This window comes from Rhinolophus ferrumequinum, chromosome 27 (genome assembly GCF_004115265.2).
Source record: "Rhinolophus ferrumequinum isolate MPI-CBG mRhiFer1 chromosome 27, mRhiFer1_v1.p, whole genome shotgun sequence".
NCBI classification, from domain to species: domain Eukaryota; kingdom Metazoa; phylum Chordata; class Mammalia; order Chiroptera; family Rhinolophidae; genus Rhinolophus; species Rhinolophus ferrumequinum.
Window position 1 is genome coordinate 1,691,138 of NC_046310.1, and position 21,501 is coordinate 1,712,638.

Sequence of the window (21,501 nt, forward strand, 5' to 3'; positions counted from 1 at the left end):
GTGCACGATTCTTTTCTAGCCAATGAGTGTGTGTGCCTGCAGAGAATCAGAAACACGAATTCCAAAGTCATTTAAAGCATCATGCTGAGAATTTTCAGAGTACTGAGAGCAGACATGTAATGTTGCTGAAAAGTAAAGACAAGACGTCGACGTGTTGCCGTTACCGCTGAGGGGTTAGTCTCCCCTCCTTTAAGTCTTTAATTCAACATGTCTCCAGGGTCTCCTGTGTTTCATTCCCATAAAAATGTGTTTTTAATTTACATGAAATAATTATACTACTCTCCCAGGTAAAGCATTGTGTAAACAGGGTATTTAGAAATGCGATCATCAGTGAGGTGGTCTTGCTGGAGACGAAAAAACAACACTGTGCATGGTTGATGAAAGGCCAGTGACATCCATGCTCCCAAAATGAAAGGCAGAGATCAGGGGGAGGTGACATTCTGCCTTGCAGTGCTCTTATTGCACAATGAAGGGTGGACTTTAGACCCATTGGCCAATTAGTCCATCTGCTGTGTAAAGAACACGCATTCTTACAGAATTAGACGTTGGATCAGGTTTGGGTGTGAAGTTAATCCCGAACGTTGCGTAATCCTAGGGACATTTCTAAATATGTAAGCTCCTGGGGTTTTCTTTCGGTTTTCTGAGAGGGGCAGCAGCAGTGCCCGGGAGCCCCACGCACGTCAGACTCCCATTTTCCTCACAGGCGTCGGCTCTTCCTTCAGAGTCCACCATACGTGGGGATGTCCACGTAGGTCCCAGTGGGTCAAAAACATGGTGTTGGAACATGGTCTCCATGGAGAAAGGTAGCAGTGAAGACAGCCCTGGTGACCGTTTGCGGGACTGTGGAGACGTGGCCACACGCCTAAAGAAGTGTCCCCCCACCCACAGACGCCCTGCAAACTGTCTGAAAGCGAAGGGAGGGGTTTCCAAGTTGTTCCCGTGTGGGCGTTCCGTGGGACGCACGCATGCTCACCTGGATGAGCCCGCAGCCTCAGGATGTCCTGCTCCTAACTCCTGGAGCTGACCTGAGGACCCAGGAGAAGACCCCCACGTGGGCGCCCCTGCTTAGGGGAAGGGCCGGACAGGTTACCTCCACTGCAGACCGCGCTGCCGGGGGCCCATCTGCCCACCGTCTGCCTGGTCCTGGCTGTGCGTCCTCACACCTGCACACGTCAGGCTGCCCTCGGCCCACCACACTTCACCTGCACGGAAAACGCCAAATGCCCACACGGCTGAGGACTGGGGGCAGCCCCGGGGTCCCTGGGGCTACACAGCTGTAGGGAGCGATGCCTCCAGGTGCCTCCGGGAAGCCTGGGGCATGAGAAGGAAGGGGAAGAAAAGCAGGTCGAGGAAAAAGAGAAAAACAGAGTTTGGACAGCGAGACAAGGCGAGGTGGAGGTGGGGGCAGTGGAGCAAATGAGGAAAATGATGCAGGAGGTCCGAGCATGTCAGAGCAGCTGGCAGGGCCCCAGGCCCCTGGCCGCCCAAGCTCCGCCTGGCGTTTGCAGCACACAGAAGGGCAGAGGGAACTGGGACACTGAGGGAAGGCCCAGCTGCTGGAATCGGTGAGCCAGCATGTGTCCTCATCCCGAGTGTGGGTGGCTTTCCTGGGTGAGAGAGGAATGTTCTTCTCATGAAGAACGGCCGAGACGCCCAATTTCTATGCAGTCATTCTGCAAATGGATGTTGAGCCCTCTAAGATTTGTATGGTCTACTTCCCAAGAAGTAGGAGAATAAGTCAGAGCCAAGTCATCCCTCACTTACCCTGGAAAATAAAAGACCTGCTTTATTCCTTGTAGGTTCAGAGGGCAAAGTCCTTCAAAGTGTGCGAGGGGGTGTCACCCATGAGTCATGTCGTTAGGGTTTTTCACCCATTCCCTGAGTGTGTGTGACAGTGAATGCCATTCACAGACAGGGCCCAGGGGCTCGGGGCCTCACGGAGTCCTCCCCCCCCACACTGACAAGGGAACCGAATGCAGGCAGACTTTCCATAAGATCTGGGTAACCGTGTGCCCTGCTGGGCAAGTACAAGGACGGGGCTAAGTACGGGGGTGGGGGGCCCTCATTATTCTCAGCAAGCGGGCACGTACTGCTTCTGAGAAACAAACGGACAAAATCTCCTGCTGATGCAGCAGGAGCTGGTGGGGGGCACTGGACGGGCAGGCGTGAGGAGAGTCTACCCAGGTGTTCTCCAACTGGGGGACCCCACTGCCAATGCCCACTGCCTGCCTCATTCTATGCCCCCCCAGTTACAGCCCGGTTCTGCAAATGAAGGCTTCGGAGCTCTGTCACCAAGGACACACCCTGGTCCCCTTCCCAGGGGAAGGACTTAGCCGCTCCCTACTCGTTTCCTGCAATGTCCTTCTCTAATTAAGAAAAGGAAGAATTTGCATTTCCTTGGGCCCATTTAAGATCACTGCCCTGTGCAGTTTGAGGAGACAAAAGAGCTTTAAGACCTGCTGTGAAGGGTGCTGAGGGGCCCCCCGTGACAAGGAAACTGTCACCAAGGACTTGCCACTTTTCCAAAGGCCGCCATGTCTGTGTGTGTTCTGATGGCAGCACCGCCGCCACACATTAGCTGTGTGACCCGGGACAAGTCGGCGAGCGTCCCGGCCTTCGGACGCGTTCTCGTGTGTGCACTGCGGAGAGTAATGCCCACCGCACAGGATTAGTGGGAATTAAATGAGGTAACACATGTAGCACACTTAACAATTGTCTGACTCATAGCTAAGACTCCATTAATGGCAGCTATTATTATCATCTATTGTCTGAGCTCTGCAGCCGCGGGAAAATGGAAGTGCTTTCTGCTGACCTTGACTCTCCTAAACTCTCACCTATTAACTAACATAGGCCAAGCCTTGCGGGGGGGGGGGGGGGGGGGGGGGGGCTTACCTCCTGGGGCCTTTTTCACCATGTCTCTCTTTTCTCCCCATCTTTCTCGTTCCCACTTGCTCCCCTGATCCCAAACTGACTCAAGTGTGTTGGTTAATTTTGCTGGTGCAACAGCTTATTTGCCTGGTTTGGTTGAAAAACTAGTTAGCAAACTTTTACTAAGCGATGGGCCGCTGCAGCCCTCAGCAGGAGGAGCGGTGTGTGGATGTGTCCCCTGGGAAGAGTGCTGTGACAGTCACTTGTCAGCACAGGGAAGCCTCCTGCCACGCTCCCCTCGCAGGGCTGTGTCCTCAGGGCCCAGCCAGAAAAGGGTCTGAAGGCTCCAACAGAGGTGACCTCTACTCCCCTTCACCAGCTGACCTTGAGGGGAGCAAAGACAGTGATGGTTCCCTCCTTCTCTGTTCATATTCAGACGCCTGACAATGGCCAAGCCAGTTAAACGCTGGTTTCTGGGTGTGGCTGGCTAGTCCCAGGCTCTCCCCATGGTCTCACAGATAACAAATAGATTAATAGGAACAGGAAGCTTATCGGGTGTGTGAACAAGACAACCCCGTAGGAAGCCGTGGACGTGCTACTGACACTCCTACCAATGAGCCCTGCTTCCCTGGGAGGATACGGTCACAGGGAAACTACTGGGACTGGCCATCCCGGAGCCAAGAGCGGGAAGTCAGCGTCTAACCGAGTCTGCAAATGCACAGTCACTGAAAGAAGCAAATGTAATCCTTGAGGGGAAGAGCCACGAGCGCACAGCAGCCGCCGGCTCCCGTGACTCCCATGACATGGCTGGAAAGGACAGCGTGCAGACAACACGTCTTCCCAGTCAGGTGGGCATTTTCACCTGCCCCCAAAGAACCATTCTGCACAAATGGTATTGACCGAGAAGAGCTGACTCGTCCAGGGGACGGTGAACCCGAAGCTAAAATAGTGGATTCCTGAGTCAGCAAGACGCGTACGCAGAAACACGTGTACAGCAAGTAAGGCCAGAATAACAGAAACTCTCAACACAACCAACCAGACCACAAGCCGCTGTGTCACCTCTGCCTGGAGACGGCAGAGAAGCGAAAGCCTGATACCCGGAGACCATCGAGTCAAACCTGCCAGTTCCCACGTTCTCGCCAAACTCACAAGGACACGAGGGCGTCCACACTCATTCCAGAGGCGGAGGAGCCAGGGTCTGGCTTCCTCGTCAGCCTGCCTGGAGTTCACTTCCTGTCATCTGTCATCTTGTCGGAGGAGTGGTGAGAGGGTGTTTTCACCTGCCTTCAGAGGCAAACACTTCTCCCCTCCTGACGGGATGTTCTCTGAAGTTCATACCTGCTTCTCATCTCCTTCTGGGACTAACCACTTTGCATCCAGAGGGGGAAAAACACAGGGCAGTGAGGGGCCCGACTGTGCCTTTGAGACGCCATGTCAGCACGTAGGGGTGCTGGGGTTGGACCCTGATTCTCAGGCAAGGGCCAAGGAGAGCAGGACGGCAGGTGAATGTGGGACGTGCACACACACCAGGAGGGTGGAGAGAGCTTATGAAGGAAGAAGCTGAGAATTGGGGGCAGACCCCGGTAAGTCTCAGACTGGATGGCAGAGGTGAGCTAGGGCTTGGGGAAAGGGATCTGGAATGTTAAAAATAAATAAAGAAAACTGCTCAGAAAGCCTCTGCAACCCGCCAGAGACAAAGGGGGGCTTCCTCCCACCCCAGCCTCTGCACTTCAGAGAAAAATGTGCTTCAAACTGGCCTCAGCGGGGCTGAATTCCTCTGGCACAAACTCCCCAAGTCTCTGAGACCTATTTTCCACAGAAACGCTAGTTATGTATTTCAGTCAGAATTAATTTAATTTTTTTTGTTGTTTTTGTATTCCTCCATGTATCAGAATCATTCGTGGAGGGGAGGATCTTCTCCCCGTTCCCAGAGTCCTCTCAGGACATCTGGTCTCGTTAGGAGATCAAATAGATGGTGCAGATTCATTAGTCGGTCAATGAAGTGGGAATTCCTTTCTCACTGCTCTGGTTTGTGCGAGTCGGGGCCCAGATGAGAGAGAAATCACGGCAAGAACAAGCACAGTCTTCTTGACTCACAGAGACTCTCTCAGTGTGTGTGTCTGGGGGAGGGGGTGGGGACGGGGGTCCTGAATTTGCCCATTTCCAAAAACACAAGGACAAAGTCAAGAGTCCAGGCCCTTGTCAGACAGGTTCGGATGAAAGATTAGGAGGTACGTTGAATGGAAGGGTGCACCTCAGAAAGCATTCCTAATATTTTGATTAGTGGCCCATCTATCAGGCAGCACAATCCCGCATTCTCTTTCTGCCTGTTTTCACAAACATACGTAAACTGTAACCCACGCTGGCCATGGTGGCATCACGCAGAAGCCAGGATACCCCCAAGTGCAGCCAGAAAGCTGGCAGGTAGACCCACTCTCTGAATGACCCCCGCCAGTGGCCAGAAAGAATTACCAGAACTTCTACAGCGACTCCTTCACTTCTGGAGGCTGGACTTGGACAAAATCTGTCTCGCCGATAATCAGTGATTTAGTAAGTGATGGGAGTGATGGATTTCTGACAACCCAGGGATTTGCTTTAGCCTCACTGGAGTCAAAGGTTATAGGGTCCACGTGTGTGTGTGTGTATGGGGTGGGGCTGGGGGGTCTGGACCTGAATCTACCAGTCCCCGTGCTGCCACTAAACAGCTGGGTAATCTTGGCAAGTCATGCGCCCTCTCCTGCCTCAGTTTCTCCATCTGTAAAAGCAGGAAGCGAGGTCAAGGTGTCTCCACCCGCCCTCCTAGTTCTGGAAAATCTGTGCTGCTAGGACAAGAGCGTCTGGAGGCACACGTGCTGTTTCAGAGTACTGGTTCCTCTGGGGCCGGAGATCAGAACCAGCCCCCTCAGGGGCAGAGGAAAACAAGCAGCTCACTTCTACAGATGGCCTCTCGCTGTCTTTCCCCGCCACCTTCCTCTGACGTTGTGTTTTATACACGAATATACCATCTTTCCCTCTCTTTTTCTGTTCCTGTGCAATTTCTCAAGCTGCAAATTGGGGAGCCCTAATTCCCTTTCTCATTCCAGGCTGTTGAACGAGAACCACAATACCTCTTTTGCACCTTGTGGATAAGTAGAAACAAAACAACCCCCCCACAATTCCTCTGGCCCTCTGTTCCCTTAAATAGTCAACAAATAGAATCCGTGTTTTCTTTCATACTCAGCAGAGAACATAACGTGTCGGGGAGCGTGAGCAAGGGGTCATTTGCAAAATTGCCTTATTATCCTATTACTTTCCAGGAGCAAATATGTGACTTTTCCTCTCGGGGTGGTGCAGTTATAAACGAGCTGCCCTGTTAGTCTGTCTCTCGGTGGCTAATTTGCTGTGAAGTTAGAAGAAAGACACAAACGTTTAAGGGGAAAGCATCCGTTTCCCCAGGTCCCCACGCTTGCAGGGACGTATCGTGAGGATGGGCTGCGGGCTTCAGGGGGTCTCAGCAGCCACGCCAGGAGGTAGGGGCTTGTGGGGTGGCAGGTGGGCAGCACCCGGGGGTGGCCCCGAAACCATCACTGGGGCAGTGGCCACAGGGCTGCTGCTGCTCTTGCCTCAATAGTCAGATCAACGTAGTGTGGCACGACCAGAAAGTTTGAAAAAAACATGAAATAAATTAAATAAAGCAGAATAGAAAATATCAGAGTGGGTGGCGTGGAGAAGGTCGTGTACTGCCTAGTGAAACTTTGGTTCAGTTGTGCGTGCGTGCATGCGTGAGATGTGTTAGGTACACCAAGTTCTAGTGCACAATAAGTTTCTTACTGCAGGTCATAGTTAAAACACTGTGGCCTTAGAGAAATATACTGCGACGCACATATCTCAGGGCCAGCTTCAAAGTAACTTTATAAAAAAAGGAAAAGGAATTCTTCCAAATGGGAAAGTCACCTCACAACTCTATGTTTAAACTATTTCTAAGTTATCCTGAATTCTACTTTTCCTCCTCCAAAAAATAACTGAATTGAATCACGCCTTTCAATATAAGCCTGAGGCAAACTGAGACGACGTCAATCTGTCTGTCTTTCTTGGGGCCCCGCCCCCTTCTGCAGGTACCCCCAGTGGTTCATACTTTCCCTTTCCTTTTTCAAATCATAGTCTCACGAAAGACTGACAAATGCATTACACAACAGTATAAATGACTGGTGACGCTTTAACATGCCCGTTCCCAAAGGTACTTGTATTTCAGCCAAATATTAAACCTTCTGACCTATAAAAGAGCCTCATAGAGTTTCACTACAGGGGGAGGAACAGAGAAATTTGGAGAGAAAGAGTGTTTTCCCAGTACTCTTGACATTCTACTGTAGTGATCCATATTCCCTCTGTAAGGTTCCTTTTTACATAAAATAATGTGCATAGTCCTGGCCTCCGAAGGTTTGTGAAATGCAACTTCAGCGTCTTTATTTTTTTTAATAGTTATTTATGAAACTGTCTTCTCGTAAAGTCTTTGACAGGAAATATTTCTGTCTTACTCAACTTTGTATCCATTTTATGCCCAACTTACTGGCTGGCAAGTCTGAGGTCCTGAATTAGTGGTGACTGTTTATTATACAATGGTGCTACTACAGCACATGTAGTGACATTGTTTCCCAACAACAAATAGGCGTGTACAAGTGCATGCTTTTTCCTGAATATAAGAGTATTTTTGTAAAGTTTCCACACACTTGTCATAAAACAGTAATAATAACAACTTTAAAAGAGCACCGATGTATTGAGTATATCATCCATGCTGGGCTCCTGGAACTGGCCTCACTTATTTCTTGCAAAACCTCAATAGAAGTATTGTTACTCCCTCCACAACCCGCCCTCTAAACACCACATAAACAGTTTTACAGATGAGAAAACTCCTCAGATTGACAGCCCGCCCATAAGACACAGGTATTAAAGTGACGACGGCACAATTCAAATCCAGTCCATCTCACAGGAAAGGCTCTGCTTTCCCCGTTTTGACATTTCCTGACCTTTCACTTGTACTTAAATTGTCATTTTCATTTTCATTTTCAAAAAGCTCATCTGTTCTCTTACAGACAAAGTTGTGAGTGTGAGAACACCGGGAAAGTTTTGTTGCTTTCTGTTTTCATGACAAAGACCCTGAGTATCACAGATGGTTACACACTCAGAAACGCGGTGGCCTGAGAGGGTGCTAACTCAGCAGCCTGACATCCCAGCTTCGGCCACCTTCCCTGTAGCAGTAAGGGACGTGAGAGTGAAAAGCAGTCTGCCGGGGTTTGTTCACTGAGTTGGATCTGTTCAGATAACTTTCTTGTTTCCATGTATGAATAGCAGCGCTTAATCGCTTAATCGTCTCTAGTCCATCTACAGTTTTTAACAGAAAACCCTTTAAATGAAAAGTCTGCTTTCTACTGTCCTCCTCTCACAGATTTAAAAATCTCCCCCAACAGTCCAAGGTGATCAGAGACCACGAATATCAAGCAGGCACATCGCCCCCTCTTCCTTCCCCCTTATACACCCCCGCCCCCCCCCTGGCCGCGACAGCAAAAGGAAGACATTGATTCTGTAACAGATACACTTAGAAATCAAATCCAGAATCCACGTTTGTTTTCAAGACAAAGAATGAAACCACCGACTACCAAGTGTGGTTGGTGTGGTAGCCACTGTGCAGTTCCCAACGTCTATAAGACTTTCCCAAATTAATTCAGGCTTAAGTTTCAGGAAATAAAATAATGATGCAGTTAAACAGAGACCCTTCTACAAACGAGCACCGTGTTTACCATGTACTAGTACATTAAAATCAACGATAGACACAGGTTACCTAAAACCCACGCCCAGCAGACTGGCACCCAGCCCTTCCCAGTTCCCCTGCGATGACAGCAAACACCCGCTGGAATGTGCTCCGAAAACAAAGGCTTTACCCACCCAGTGTCAAGGTGAACAGGTCGTAAATACAGACCTGATCCCACTGAGCAGTGGGATCACCCACGTTCTTTAGCATCCACACATGGCTGAGAGCCGGCGTTCTTCCTTTTGAAATGGCACCATTATAACACAGCTCTGGACTTGATAATTTTTAAAAACATTACCAGGCTCTTTCACACAGACTTAAATTTTCTAGCCATAAACCATCTGAGTTAAAGGGAATAAATGAAGACATCCTACTGTTCCAGAAAAAGAAAAGCGGCAAAAAAACCAAACAAAGCCGTGTTTCCTATCTTTTACACTAAATGTCATCCCCCCAGCCCCCCGCCAATTAAGAATACGCAGAATAAAAGCCCCATAAAGTTAAGCTGCTCTAGTCCTGAAGCCACGGTCCTCAAATTCTTTCACTTCTGTAAATCACACAAAGAAGGAAGGCAAGAGAAACGTATGTCCCCCAGCAGGGATGCATGAATTAGGAGGAGAGAGAGGTGTCTCTGGAAAGGGGCGTTGTGATGGTCACGGCAGGCAACATACCTTGAGCTCCCGGAAGAAGACGCTACTCCGGGCCCACTCGACGATGGAGAAGAGCGTCTGGTCTGCCATTTTGCACATCAGCCCAAATGTGCTGAGCTTCTCATGTTTGCTCCGGTTCGCTTGCTCTTGCTGCAAATAGGCCATGATTTTGGCTTGGACTTGAGGCTCATCCGGCTCACACTTCAAAAGTTCCAGGATCAGATGCGGGATGCTCGCCGGAGAGCTGGTCTGGTAACCGTCCATGTAGGAGTAGCCCATGATGGACTCCGGCGAGCTGGTGTAGGGGTCTGGGTACTCAGACTTGATGGCCCGGCTGGGAAAGTGGCCATAGGTTTGGTAACCCTGCAGGCTGCCATGAGGTGGCATTGTCATGCTGATGGGGGATGTGACAAAGGGACTTCGGTCATAGTCGGTGGGAGGCAAGGCGGCATGGTTGAGAGGTAGGCCTTTGGAGGCGGAATGGAGGTTTTGGATGGCAGAGATGCTCAGCTCCGAGGGGATAGCCTGGATCACCTGAGACATGGCTTCCAGCTTCAGTCCGTTAGCGCGAATGAGGGCTTTCTTCTGTTGCTTCAGGGCTCTGTCTCTCTTGTACATCGGCCCAAACTTGTTCCTTCCTCCGCGCATTCGGTCAGCCCTTACCGCTAGTGGGGAAAAAAAGAAAAGGAAGTAAGGGTATAAAGAAGATGTAAGTTATTAGCGTCCCCCAGAATTCCAGCTGTTGGAAAATACTGCAAATTGACCAGAAGTGGTATGTGTGTGGTTTTCTTCAAAATAGCCCACAGAGATTCCCCCCAAAGCCCTGGCCTCTTCCTTTATTCATGAATTCTTTCCTCCAAGTGTGCTTGTCATCAAAAACATATTTGGGATACGCAGGGTTGTGTTAACCCTTCACTGGGCTGCAGAGAGGTCCTCTTCGGGCCACACACAGAGGGCACTTTCTATGGTTGAGAAACAGTATCGGTTTTTCTACTATGAGTACCCGTTTCTATTATGCCAGTTCCACTGTGATTCTCCTTAATGGAAGCTCAAACTGCTGAGAGGGAAAACAAATGAAATAACCCATCTCTGGATTAAATCATGAATATTTTCCCTTAGAACATCTTCCTCCAAAGCCATGTTGGCTGATTTGCAGCAGAAGGGTTCGGTACGTACTTTTCTTAGAAAATCATTTTCACCTGTTCGTGATGAGAACACATCAGATAACCACAGATATTGTTTTTAACTTAAGCAAAACTGGACATAATGAAAGCACATTCATTTCAGAAGCTGTGAAGACAGCCCACAGTCACGATGCTCCATGTCTGGTGGTCATGTCTCATAAGTTAGCCGTTCTCTCTGAGCCCACGGTGGCCAATGGCAATTAGGCCGAAACCAGCAACTCAGACAGCTTATGTCATGCTGCAATGGCTTGAGGTGATGTTTTTGAGCTTTTTATCGTAGGATTAGTGTAGCATTAAAAATTTATTGTGAATACTAGGTATCCAGAATACTGCATGAGCCAATAAAGAGTTTTTCATGTGGATGATAATTTATTGAAGATTCACTTGTTTCACATCCCTGGTAAGGAAGTATGAGTGCGCACCACAAGTGACTTACAGTTAAGAAAGCACACTTTTTAAGGTAAAGAAATGCAGTGTTTTTCTTTTGTTTTGTTTTTTTTTTTAAAGAAAGTAAGTAATTAAATGACATCCTATGAAATCACAAGATTTAATGTTTGACATTTTATTTTCAGGGTCTCCTACTATAGTAAGTGTCTACTACAATATTTCACTTTTGGAAAATAAAAAGTGATTGGTAATAAACAAACTAAGAAGCATCAACTGCTTCCTTTCAGTCTCTACTTAAAAGCAAGACAGACTTCTCAGCTCTCGTGATACCCAAGATGGCTCCTTCTGTTGGGAAGGGATCTATTAGTAATTCAGCAGATTTATTGGAGACGTGGGGGGGGGGGTGTCTTTCTATCAAGTCTGGCTTCCACGCAACAGAACAGCTCCCACCATTACTAGCCTGGGCCTCGTTGATCAAAGAAAATGCGCTCTGTACCTGGCACATGTCAGTGATATGTAGTCCTTATTATTACTATCTTTGCAGTGGCTTTCATCTGTGGAAAGTCAGTAGGTGAGAGGCTGAAAAACAGCAACACACCACAGTAGCCCATGAACTACAGAATCTTTTCAGCCGTCACATGTTAACTTTACCACCTGCCAATCTGTACATTGTACAAACGGGTTCTGCTCCTTCAACGTAAAATTGTATGTGGCCTTTGGGGAAGCATTCTCTTGTTCTTGTGTCACCCTTGCTACTGGTTTCATAGTTCACTATATTTCATGTTTCCTGCTTCTCAACTCTCTATTTTGCAGGCTCAATCGTTATCTTAAAAAAAAAAAAAAGTGCTTTCCCACCCTATCAAAAACGACACCCTACGTGAGAAACCCTTTCTGATAATTCAGGCCTTTAAACCCTTGCTCAGGAATCATGGAATTGACAGTAACAATTATGACAAGCACACCTATTAGAAAAGATTCAGGCCAAAGTGTTACTAGGGCATCCTGACTTGAAAATTTAAATTGAGGATTTTTTTTGTTGTTGCTACAAATTATTTTTATTTGTTCTCAGTGGAATTGCTTGAGTTTTGTTTTCATCGACCTGGCTTTTTTACTGTCAAATGCATCCACTGCCAAAACAAAACGAAACAAAACAAAATGGGAGGGGCACAACTGACATTAATGTTTTTTTCCTGGTTGATTTCGCAGTGTTCAAATGAGACACAGTACTCTGGGTAACACAACATAAAAACTCTTACATTATTGCCAATAGTGTTACAAGACTAGGGAAACAATGTTACCATGTTATAAGTACACTGTTGTTTTCAATTCTATGTCCTTGGAGAGTTTGCACAGGCAGTAAGTTGAGAAGAATCTTACCTTCCAGCTTCATTCCAACACTTAGACATTTTTGAAATCGACAGTAAGGACACCGCTTTCTCTGTGTTTTGTCTATTTGGCAGTTCTGGTTTTCTATACATGTGTACCTTTTATTATTTTGGACTGTTCGCTTAAAAAATCCCTATAAGACAGAAAAAATAGTGAGACATATCGTAGAGGTCTAACATGCCTCTTTTTCATTGTTTCATTTTAAGGAAATCACCAGTCAGTCTTTCCACTGCACCACTTGAGCCTTTCTGTGAGTCTGTGGTTTGTTTTACATTTTAACACGATCAACCCCCAAAACAGCACCAGGCTATAGTGGGGGGTTTTCTGGCATCAGAGTTATATTCCTGAAGAATTACATCAAATATTGGGAAGATTTGGCTCCACACCATTTCATCAGAGAAAAATACACTCCCTCTATCTTGACCAATTTTTTTTTTTTTTTAAATCTATTTTCCCATTAACCTTCCCGTCCAGAGACAGGTACTCTGAGAATCTGCACTGTTTCTAAGTAGTCTGATACAATTTCAGTGACAAACTACTGCAAAATGCCAGTGGAAAAACTGAATAGCAAAACATGTCAGATCTTTTACAAATGTCAACATTAGGTAGTTAAAAGCAAAAGGATTTAAAGAGCAAAATGGGGAAATGTTCATAATTCCACTGGAATGCATTCGGATATGGGAACTATGTTGAAAAAAAAGGGGGGGGTGAAACTAATATGAAAGCATGTACAGCAGAGAGCTGAATTTTAGCAGAGCATATGCTCTCCTTGTATTTCACTCAAGAAATTAATCGAAAATAACACTCGTAGCTTTATAATATAACAGCTTTACCAGGATGCTGTATTCTTTCTGTTTATCCTACCAGCCATAAAGTGAAACAATCTTACTTTGTTATCGAAAATGAAGGGATTTTCCTGGCAGTGCTGTAAGTAATTGTACTGAGTTTTCTGCTTTAAAAAATGTGGAGAAACATCGAGTATCAAATTTATTGGGAACATATCAAAAAGGTCTGAGATAAATCCTTAATGTCTAGTTGATATTAGTAACAATAGAGTACATTTTACATATTAAAATTCCTTGCATTTAAATAGGTCCTATAATGTATTTGTGAAAACTGCTGTATTATAAACTAAGATCTGCTTTCTTGTTCTGTATGATATAAATGTCCAAAAATTATTTTTAGAATAAATCAGGATGAAATCATACAGTTGGGAATTTATACTTTTATGTCTGTGGATAAAAAATGTTTAGACTTGCAGCACAGAATACTCTGAAGTTAAAAGGTATTTGGAAAATACTTTGTCATGTTTCCTCTCATGAACAACGATGCTTTAAATATATATAAGTCAAGCAAAATCAATATTTAGGACCATTAGAAATAGAAGTCTTTCTACAGGGACATCACTTCACTACAATAAAATATTTTAAAGCCACGAGAGTGGCAGTTTTCTAAACAGCATAAATTTCCTTGCCTTTTGAATTAAATCAGACACATATTTCTAAGAATCAGCTCCTTGAGAGGCTTTCTCCCTCTCATTTTTAATTGGGTCTAAAAAAGAGCCCCCAATTTAGCTTTAACAAGGAACCCAGCGGTTGACTTGGGCTCTGAACCCAAGTCTGCTGTCTGTTTCTCAGGCAGCAGAGTGGGAGCGCACCTTGCAGCTTTCACAGGTGAGAAGTCCATAGTGGTACCCGGACACTTTATCTCCACACACCGGACACAGCTCTTCAAGGTCTTCATCATAGGAGTAATTCACCATTTTAAACTGAGACCCTGGAACAAGAAGAGAAATGGGCACACATATCCAATTAATTTCCTAGGCAGGTTTTTATCCTGCAATGAAAAGGCATTTTGGTGACGGGTGGGCAAATGCCACAAGGGAAAACATAAAATGAAAATTATTTTTACCCAGGTGCACTGAAGAGAACTACTTTTCTGCAGTGAAAGTAAAGCATCTTTGGGCATCAATGAGCGTGCAGTTCGTATATTTTTTTAAATTAAAAAATAATTCCAACTTCTGTTAAACATTTATCCACTGACCACTGTTGAACACAAGTCTGCAAAACGACCAATCAGACGAGACGCAGGAATTGCCTACAGTAACAACTCTGGATTTCTTTGAACCCTCCTCAGAGTTCCAAAACCGTCGCCTTGGCCGGAGGAAGGAAAACAAGCATACCCACTCTTGCCCCCTTCCTGAATAAGTTTGCAGCAAGCACCGCGCTGATAAATAAGGACGGCAACACGGGTTTGCAAACACTTAGCAGAGAAACTCGAGCCCCAGAAACCCGCTTCTCAGCAGTCCCACTTTCCCGGCAGCCCGCGGCTCCCTACGTCCAGATCGGTCGCATTTATGGAAACACGCATTTCCGCACTGACAGGACTCCCGATCTGGATACTTTCATCTCCACACATTTGAAAATCTCCTGTAAAAATTAAAAGGAAAACAGGAGGACGCCCGGACCAGGGTTGGGGGGGCGGGGGGGGAGGAAAAGAGGCACAGGAGGGTTTGGTCTCGTCGCAAAGCCCTGAAGTCCTGTAATGAACTTCACATGTTTCCGATCTTCCCTGAAAAATCTAAACACCCCGGATCGCCCTGTGAAAGTTAAACAGAAATCAGGCCGCGGGGATCGGGTGACCGCCTTCCTCCGACGCAGCCCTGCCGAGGCGTCTTCGCCGCGAGATGGATCGTGTGCGCGCAGGACAGTGGCCAGGAGGCCCGGGATCATACCTGGTCGGGTCCCTTCCCGAGACTCCGCGTCCGCGCGGCGGGGACCGAGGGCGAGGGGCAGGTCGCGTAGCCCGGCGCCGCGCGCCCTCGGGCACCGTCCTGTGAACCCCTGGGGCGCACTCGCCTCTCGCCCCTTGCTCAATCTCGGTTAACACAGGCGCGCAAACACCGAGTCCAGTTTGTTTTAAGTTAATCAGTGGCATTTGCAGGGGGCGGGGTGGGGGGTGGGGAACCGATGACCGGGCAGAAGTTTCCTGATTTGTTTACCAAAAGGGAAAGAGAGAAGCAGCACCCACCCACCCCCAGAGTACCTGGCACTCGATCCCTGCGGAGGCCTCCGAGCCAAAGACTTGCTCTCTTTCCCCCTCTCTCTTTCAAATTCTTTTTTTCTCTCTTTCAAATTCTTTTTTCCTCTAAGGATTCTGCAGAGCCCCGGAAGGGGCCGTGGGGAGGGGGTGTCACTGGGCGCACAGCATCCACCCGCTGAGTAGAGCCGTCTCTTAACCACGCAGACCCTGGGCTGGGGCTTAACCCGGAGACAGGCAGAGTTTGGCGGGGGGTGGGGGGTTCAGGGAGAAGGTGTTCCAGAAGAGTCAGGCGCTGAGCTCCGTGACACAGAAATAAGGGAACTCTGAGCGCGGTGCTCCTGCGGCGCCGGCCTGGGTCCCAGCTCTCAGGGGGCCGCGCTCCGGTTTGGGGGAGGCAGTCGGTTCGAGAAGTTCGTTCATAGCCCCACGTCTCCGAAAACTTGTGACTGTTGTTTGAGGCACGTTTTAGGGACGGAAGAAAAGTGTACTTTACCGTGTCTTTTTTACTTCCCTATCCCCCAACGAAGTAAACGTTGGCTTCGCACCTAAGGGGCAATGAGGCCACCGTTGCTACGGGGACGCGGAGCCCACAGCGGGGATCCAGCACCGCAAAGACGGGGGCCGGGTGGGAACTAGCTGGGAAAATTCAAAGACGGAGGCTGTGCGGGGAGACGCACGCCGCTGCGCCACACCTGGCGTCTTTCAGAGTTTTCTCGGTGCTGCAACCCAGGTAGGCATTTGGAGAACCGAATCCGTCGGGACCAAGAAGTCCCCGTCTTGAGAAAGCGGAGGGGACCGTGGGGCCTTGGGCAGCTGGGGCCGCAGGCGCTTCAGCGGGACCTCCCCAACCGGTCAGACTATGGTGCGTCCCCGGCTCAGACCTGAGCAAACACGGGAATGGAGACCCGTCCCCAGGGGCTCCTCTCGGGCCGCGGAGCGTCGGGGAAGCGGTGTCCAGGCGCTTCCCACGCTGCTCCGGAGCTCAGGGCTGAGCGCGTGGCCAGCGACTCTTCTGCAGCCCTGGACACAGGGAAAGCCACCTTTCTGCCTTGGGGCACTAGGTCGTGTCACGAACGCCCCTCTCCAACTTTACAAAGAAAATATTACAATGGCATTTCCCTTCCATCTTCCTTCCCCAAACCCTTCCCCCTGCCTCCTCGACTTCGGGCTCCAGCGTCTCCTCGCGTCCCTCGGTAAAGCGCGCGCTGGGAAGAGCAGCAGAAAGTTCCCTTTTGAATCCAAGAATCGCGCCAGCCTCACCGGCGCCCAACGGAACATCCCTCTCGGCCGCCGGCGGCTACCGTGGACCGGGCTTCTCGGCGCCGCGCCCTCCACGGCCCCACTTCTCGAGGATCCCAGGGACCAGCAGCAAGGCCCCTTTGGGTCAACCGGGATACCCTCGCCCCCGCTGCCAATCTTCAAGTTAGTCTCAGGGTCCTCAGCGCAAGGGACTTACAGAGCCCTTCTTGGAGGATTGGAGAGACCCCAAGATCGCCGAGGGCTAAGCCACCCAGGCCTTCCGCACGCCTCCCGGCCACCCGCTTTCCGCAACGCGGCGGGTCGACGCCAGGCCCCAGGGCTCGGCGCAGCGTGCACCAGCCCTGAACTCGGCTCCCTACACCTCCCGGCCCTTTCAAGTTCCCCACGGGGATGGCAGGAAGCGTTCCGGGATCACAGGCCCGCCGGCCCGCTCTTCCTGCGCGCGGGAAGGGGCGAGGATGGAAGAGCACCGGTGACTCTTCCTAGCATTGTTCCCTTCCCGGCCCAGAGCCACTGCGACAAACTTCTGAAGCGCCTGGTACAGCCTGATCTGCGAGCGCTGTTTGGGAATGCGGTGAAAAGATGGCCAGCGAGATTCGCTGTGTCTGTTACCTATCAGGCGCTGGGAAAACACCCAGGGCTCCCACATTCCCAGTTCTCGGGGTGCAAATGAAGCCGAGGCTGCTGCGCTCGCCCCACTCCCTCCGCAGGACCTGCGCTGAGCTTGGGGTCGGGGCCAACTTTGGTCCTTCAGTTCTGCCCACACGTCTGAAGCTGTAGCCCGGGGATCGCCTGGGCTTTTGGGGGTGCCCACCTTCTAAAACCTAAGACCAGCCTCGCCGGGGTCACCCTCTCTTTCTGCAGGTGACTTTCCTAGGCAGCGCGTTTTTCCTCCACGCAAGAGCACTGGTTACCTTCCCACCGATTCCGGTGACTGAGATCCTGCCCCGGTTTCCAGTGCGATACCCCACGTCTTAGAACGACCGACTTTCCCATTCTCAAGTCCTTTAGCCTAAAGCCACCGTTCAGGCTGCCAGACAGCTAGAACTCCCCCCCCGCCTTTGCTTAATTAGAAGCGGCCAATTACGCATTGCTAGGAAAACCCCCGCCCCGCACGGTTCAAGAGCTGTAAACTTTTATGCCTGTCCTGGAGAGGGGGCCTGACGCCCGCGCGCGGCCCGGCGCGGCCACTCCAGGCTCGGGGAGCCCGGGGCGCGGTAGCCACGGGAACCCGAGCGCGGCGCCCGCTTACCTTGCATGTTTTCCGGCATTTGCCCCTGGTCTCCATGCGATCGAGCCAGTCCCAGGGCTTCCGTCTCCACTTTGGGCAGCATGACAAGGCGGCCGCGGGCGGGGAGAGGGGCTCGGCGCGGTCCGGAAGCCCCGCACCTGAACGCGGCCGCAGATTCAACTCCGGCGGGAAGGGGGAAGGGGCGCCTGGGGGCAGGCTACTCGCCGGTCCGTCGGCTCGCCGGAGTGTTGCCTCCTCCTCCTCACCCGGGCGGCGCGTCCGGACCCCTGCGCCCTGTCCAGCCCCGCAGCTCCCGAGTCGCTCGCGAGCTGCGAGGAGACAGGGGTCTGGAGACCCGGCGGAGACGGCGCCCGGGCGCGCGGACTCGGCGAGGGCGGAGCCGCCTGGGGCGCGGATCCCGGCGCGCAGCGCGGGCGGCGGGGAGAGGTGCCGCCGCGGGGCCGCTGTCGCCGCTGCGGGACGGCGCGGCGACTCCCACCGCCCCTGCGCCGCCCGCCTCCGGCGCAGCAGGGTCTGCCTCCCCTCCGCTCCTCTCCACCCCTGCGCGCTCCCCGCTGCCTCGCGTTCGCTCTCAAGTGCGGACTGTGAAGTTGCAGCCTTCTCTCCCGCCTCCTGTCCTCCTCCCGCGTGTCCCGGAACAGCCCTTTCCAGCCCCGCGGGTGACGGTGCTGGAAGGAAGGGGGCTGAGGAGGAGAAGGGAGGTAGGTAGGACCGGGAGGGGAGGCTGGGATGGGGGACGCTGACAGCGACTGGGGACGCGGGGTCCGGACTCAGGTCGGACCCCAGCCGCCAGCCAATGAGGAGGCGGCGCACGCCCCAGTCCCTCGCCTGCCCCAACCTCTTCACCCCGCCTAACCCCCTCCCACCGCACCCTGGCCCGGGGCGGGGGCTGTGAATGCTGCCTGGTCTTACAGCGGGTGAGAGGCGACCTCTGTCTGAGCGCCGCGGCGGCGGATGAAAGGCTAGGGCGGCGATTTGCGTGAGCCGCGGGGGAGCCGGGAGGAGGGCTGGGGGTGTGGGTTGTGCCCCCACGTCTGCATCGGGTGAGGGGCTTGGTGGGGGGGGGGGACTTGAACACCCATTTCAACAACCTACAGGGGAAAAGAGACGTTGAATTCAGTTGACCGCTCTTTTCAAAAGCAGAGCTGGCTGGCTGTACACCGTCGCCCCGCTGCTGCCCGCGGCGCGCAGTCCGCGGAGAGGCCCTGGCGGGCCCCGGGCGCCCTGGAGTGGCCGAGCGTCTCTGCTCACCGACGGGCAGTCGCGTCGCCTAGAGTTCACTCACTTGCTACCCCTGTTTGTCCGCTCTTCCCAGTTCCTTCCCTCGCTTATAAATGCCACCCCCCGCCCCCCATCTTGGCGACACACTTCCTAAGTTCCAGTGAACGCAGTCAGTCTGCGCTTTCCTTTTTCATGCTGGGGTTTCTTTGGTGGGCCGAAACCCCTGAGGCCCAGAGGCCCAGCACTTTTACAAAGTTTTACAGAAGCATCTGTTAGGCGAGCTCTTGGGCCACCGACCCAGCCAACCTCACACGTTTTCAGATCTCATCCCAACCACATGAACATGGTTTGTCCCTCCTGACTGCGTGGGAAATGCCTCATCCTCAGTGTCTGCTCTGAGAGCCGGTAATTATCGGAGTCCAGGCGGGAGGGGGTGAATTTCAACCTCAAAAGATCTGAGTGGATTCTGTTTGAATGGCATAGAGACCCCACATTCAAACTGCCCGACCGGTATTTGATGAACTGAGAAACAGCCTGATCACTATGCATAAGCTACACTTTTATATGAAATGGATGGTTTACCCCCTATCCTCACCCACAATTCAACACTGTTGGCTCTCTCTATACTGACTGGTCATTTTGCTCTTCAGTATGTATTCAGAATCTTACTTATTTACATTTCAGTCTTAGTATCATCTTCTGGTTTCGTGGAAACATTTAAACTTGGGGTGGGGGCTCCATTAGTTTGCAGGGGGCAATGCGCAAAATTAGTAACGTTTAGGATGCTCAGATTTTCCTGACAGTGTCAAGTAACCCTGTCAGGCCATTTCCAGAATTTTCCTAGATTGTTTGAATATCGGTGTGAATTAAGAATATATGTATACATATTTGAGAAAGAGAGTTCACCTCAGAGGTTGTGGATTCAGGAGACGTTTGAAAATCAGTTTAGTACCAAGCCTTAATTTAAGAACACCTCCTCCCACTGGGAAGTGGGGCATCCCCCCAACGCCAGGCCGGCAGCTCAGGGCGATCCCTGACGCTGGGTCCTGGGAGGGGAGGACAAGTCCTGTGGTAGGAGTGGCAGGAGGAAGAGGTTAAGAGAGTTGAAAGTAGGGAGAGGGTCTGACAGGACCTCGTCACTGGAATGGGGCAAAAGTCCTTGCCTGGATTTGAGGCTCAGCCTGAACTAGCCCAAGGGGACCTTGTGATCATGCTCGGACCCCGGGAGTCTCTGAAGTCCAGACCAGTCGGCCTTCCATCACCCCCACCCCAAAGACCAGGAGTGAGGGTGACAAAAGGCCAGGTGGCATTCATTTATCTCCTAACAAAATGAGAGGGGCGATCGAGGAGAATAGGGGCTGGGGACACGGTTTTCAAAACCCGCCCTTAAAACAACGCAGTCTATCTGCCAGGAAAGGTCCGAGGCTTTCCGCCTTGCCTTGAAGGACCAGTCCAGGCTGACGCTCTGCTGAGAAAGCAGTGAGCCCGAGGGGCACCGAAGGCGCAGGGGGGTCTCAAGCGGAGAGAAATCCTCCTCGTCTGAGACCCGCAGGCCTCCACTCCACGGAGGGACGCCTCCCCAGGGCCGGCCCCTCCAGGTTCCCTCGGTGACCTCGAGACCCGGGCTGCGGGGGACGAGGCGGGTGCAGTCTTCCACTGGAGTCGGTACTTGTCAGAGACCCGGGGGCACACTTCACCTTCTCCCTTGCTCCACAAGGGATTTAGGGGAGCAGCGGTGGCCCCAAACCTGGGGCCGACGCAAAGGGAGGGCGCGGGGCGGTACCCGGCTTCCGACGCTGCGGTGCACATCCCGGCGAAGCAGCCTCACCTGGTCCCACCCTCTGAACGCCTCCTCCGGAGCAGTCCCTCGGGTCCCCTGACACTTTAGTTCTGCTGTGTAGCTCCCCACCCCCTCCAGGAGCCGCCTGCCCTGTGACCTGGGATGGGCCTCGGCCTCTCCCAGAAGACCCTCCCCAGGAGAGTTGTCGAGGAGGAGCCCCGCGTGGTGCCTCGGGTCGGTCACCTGGGGATGGCTCCGGGTGGCAGAGGCCGCCGTGTGAGCGGAATGGGGCGCCGCTGAGATGGGAGGGGGAACAGGGCCTGTGAGGTCTAAACGTGGAGGCCGCGGGGCGCTGCACCGACGCACAGATGCACCGACCCGCTGGAATCAATGGTGAAGCCCCCGCGGGCGTTGCCTCTGGGTGGAGGCCGGCTCAGGAACCCACCCGGCTGCGGGAGGCGTGGCTGGTGCGGGACCTGAGGCCCGAGGCGGGAGGCGGGGAGGGCGCCCGGCTGTAGCTGGCGCGGCGCTCTGCTTCCCTCTCTGCGCTCCTGCCAACTCCGGGCAAACTTTCCTCCCTTTTCCCCCACGTTCCCCAGCTCCTTTCCGGCGGCGAGACGGGTCTCCTGGGCTCGCCCAGGCGGGTTCTGACGGTCTGAAAGCGTTGATTGACGGTTGCAAGTATAAAA

General features: G+C 51.6%; 1 protein-coding gene across 6 annotated transcripts in view; it reads right to left on the reverse strand.

Moving 5' to 3' along the window:
• The window catches only part of NR5A2 (nuclear receptor subfamily 5 group A member 2), a 107,415-nt gene that overhangs the window by 78,846 nt on the left and 7,068 nt on the right, over positions 1 to 21,501 (reverse strand). For 2 of the 6 annotated variants that reach the window (XM_033099586.1, XM_033099585.1), the window contains exons 2-4: positions 13,915 to 14,033; positions 12,249 to 12,390; positions 9,322 to 9,965 (exon numbers count right to left, since the gene is read on the reverse strand). In XM_033099586.1, coding sequence (XP_032955477.1) covers positions 9,322 to 9,965; positions 12,249 to 12,390; positions 13,915 to 14,019 — 891 coding nt within the window. In that variant the 5' untranslated portion in view covers positions 14,020 to 14,033. Of the gene's footprint in view, positions 1 to 9,321; positions 9,966 to 12,248; positions 12,391 to 13,914; positions 14,034 to 14,168; positions 14,646 to 14,991; positions 15,143 to 17,473; positions 17,507 to 17,811; positions 18,068 to 21,501 lie in introns of those variants that run through there. The other 4 variants (XM_033099583.1, XM_033099584.1, XM_033099587.1 and 1 more) reach the window with 4 other exon arrangements.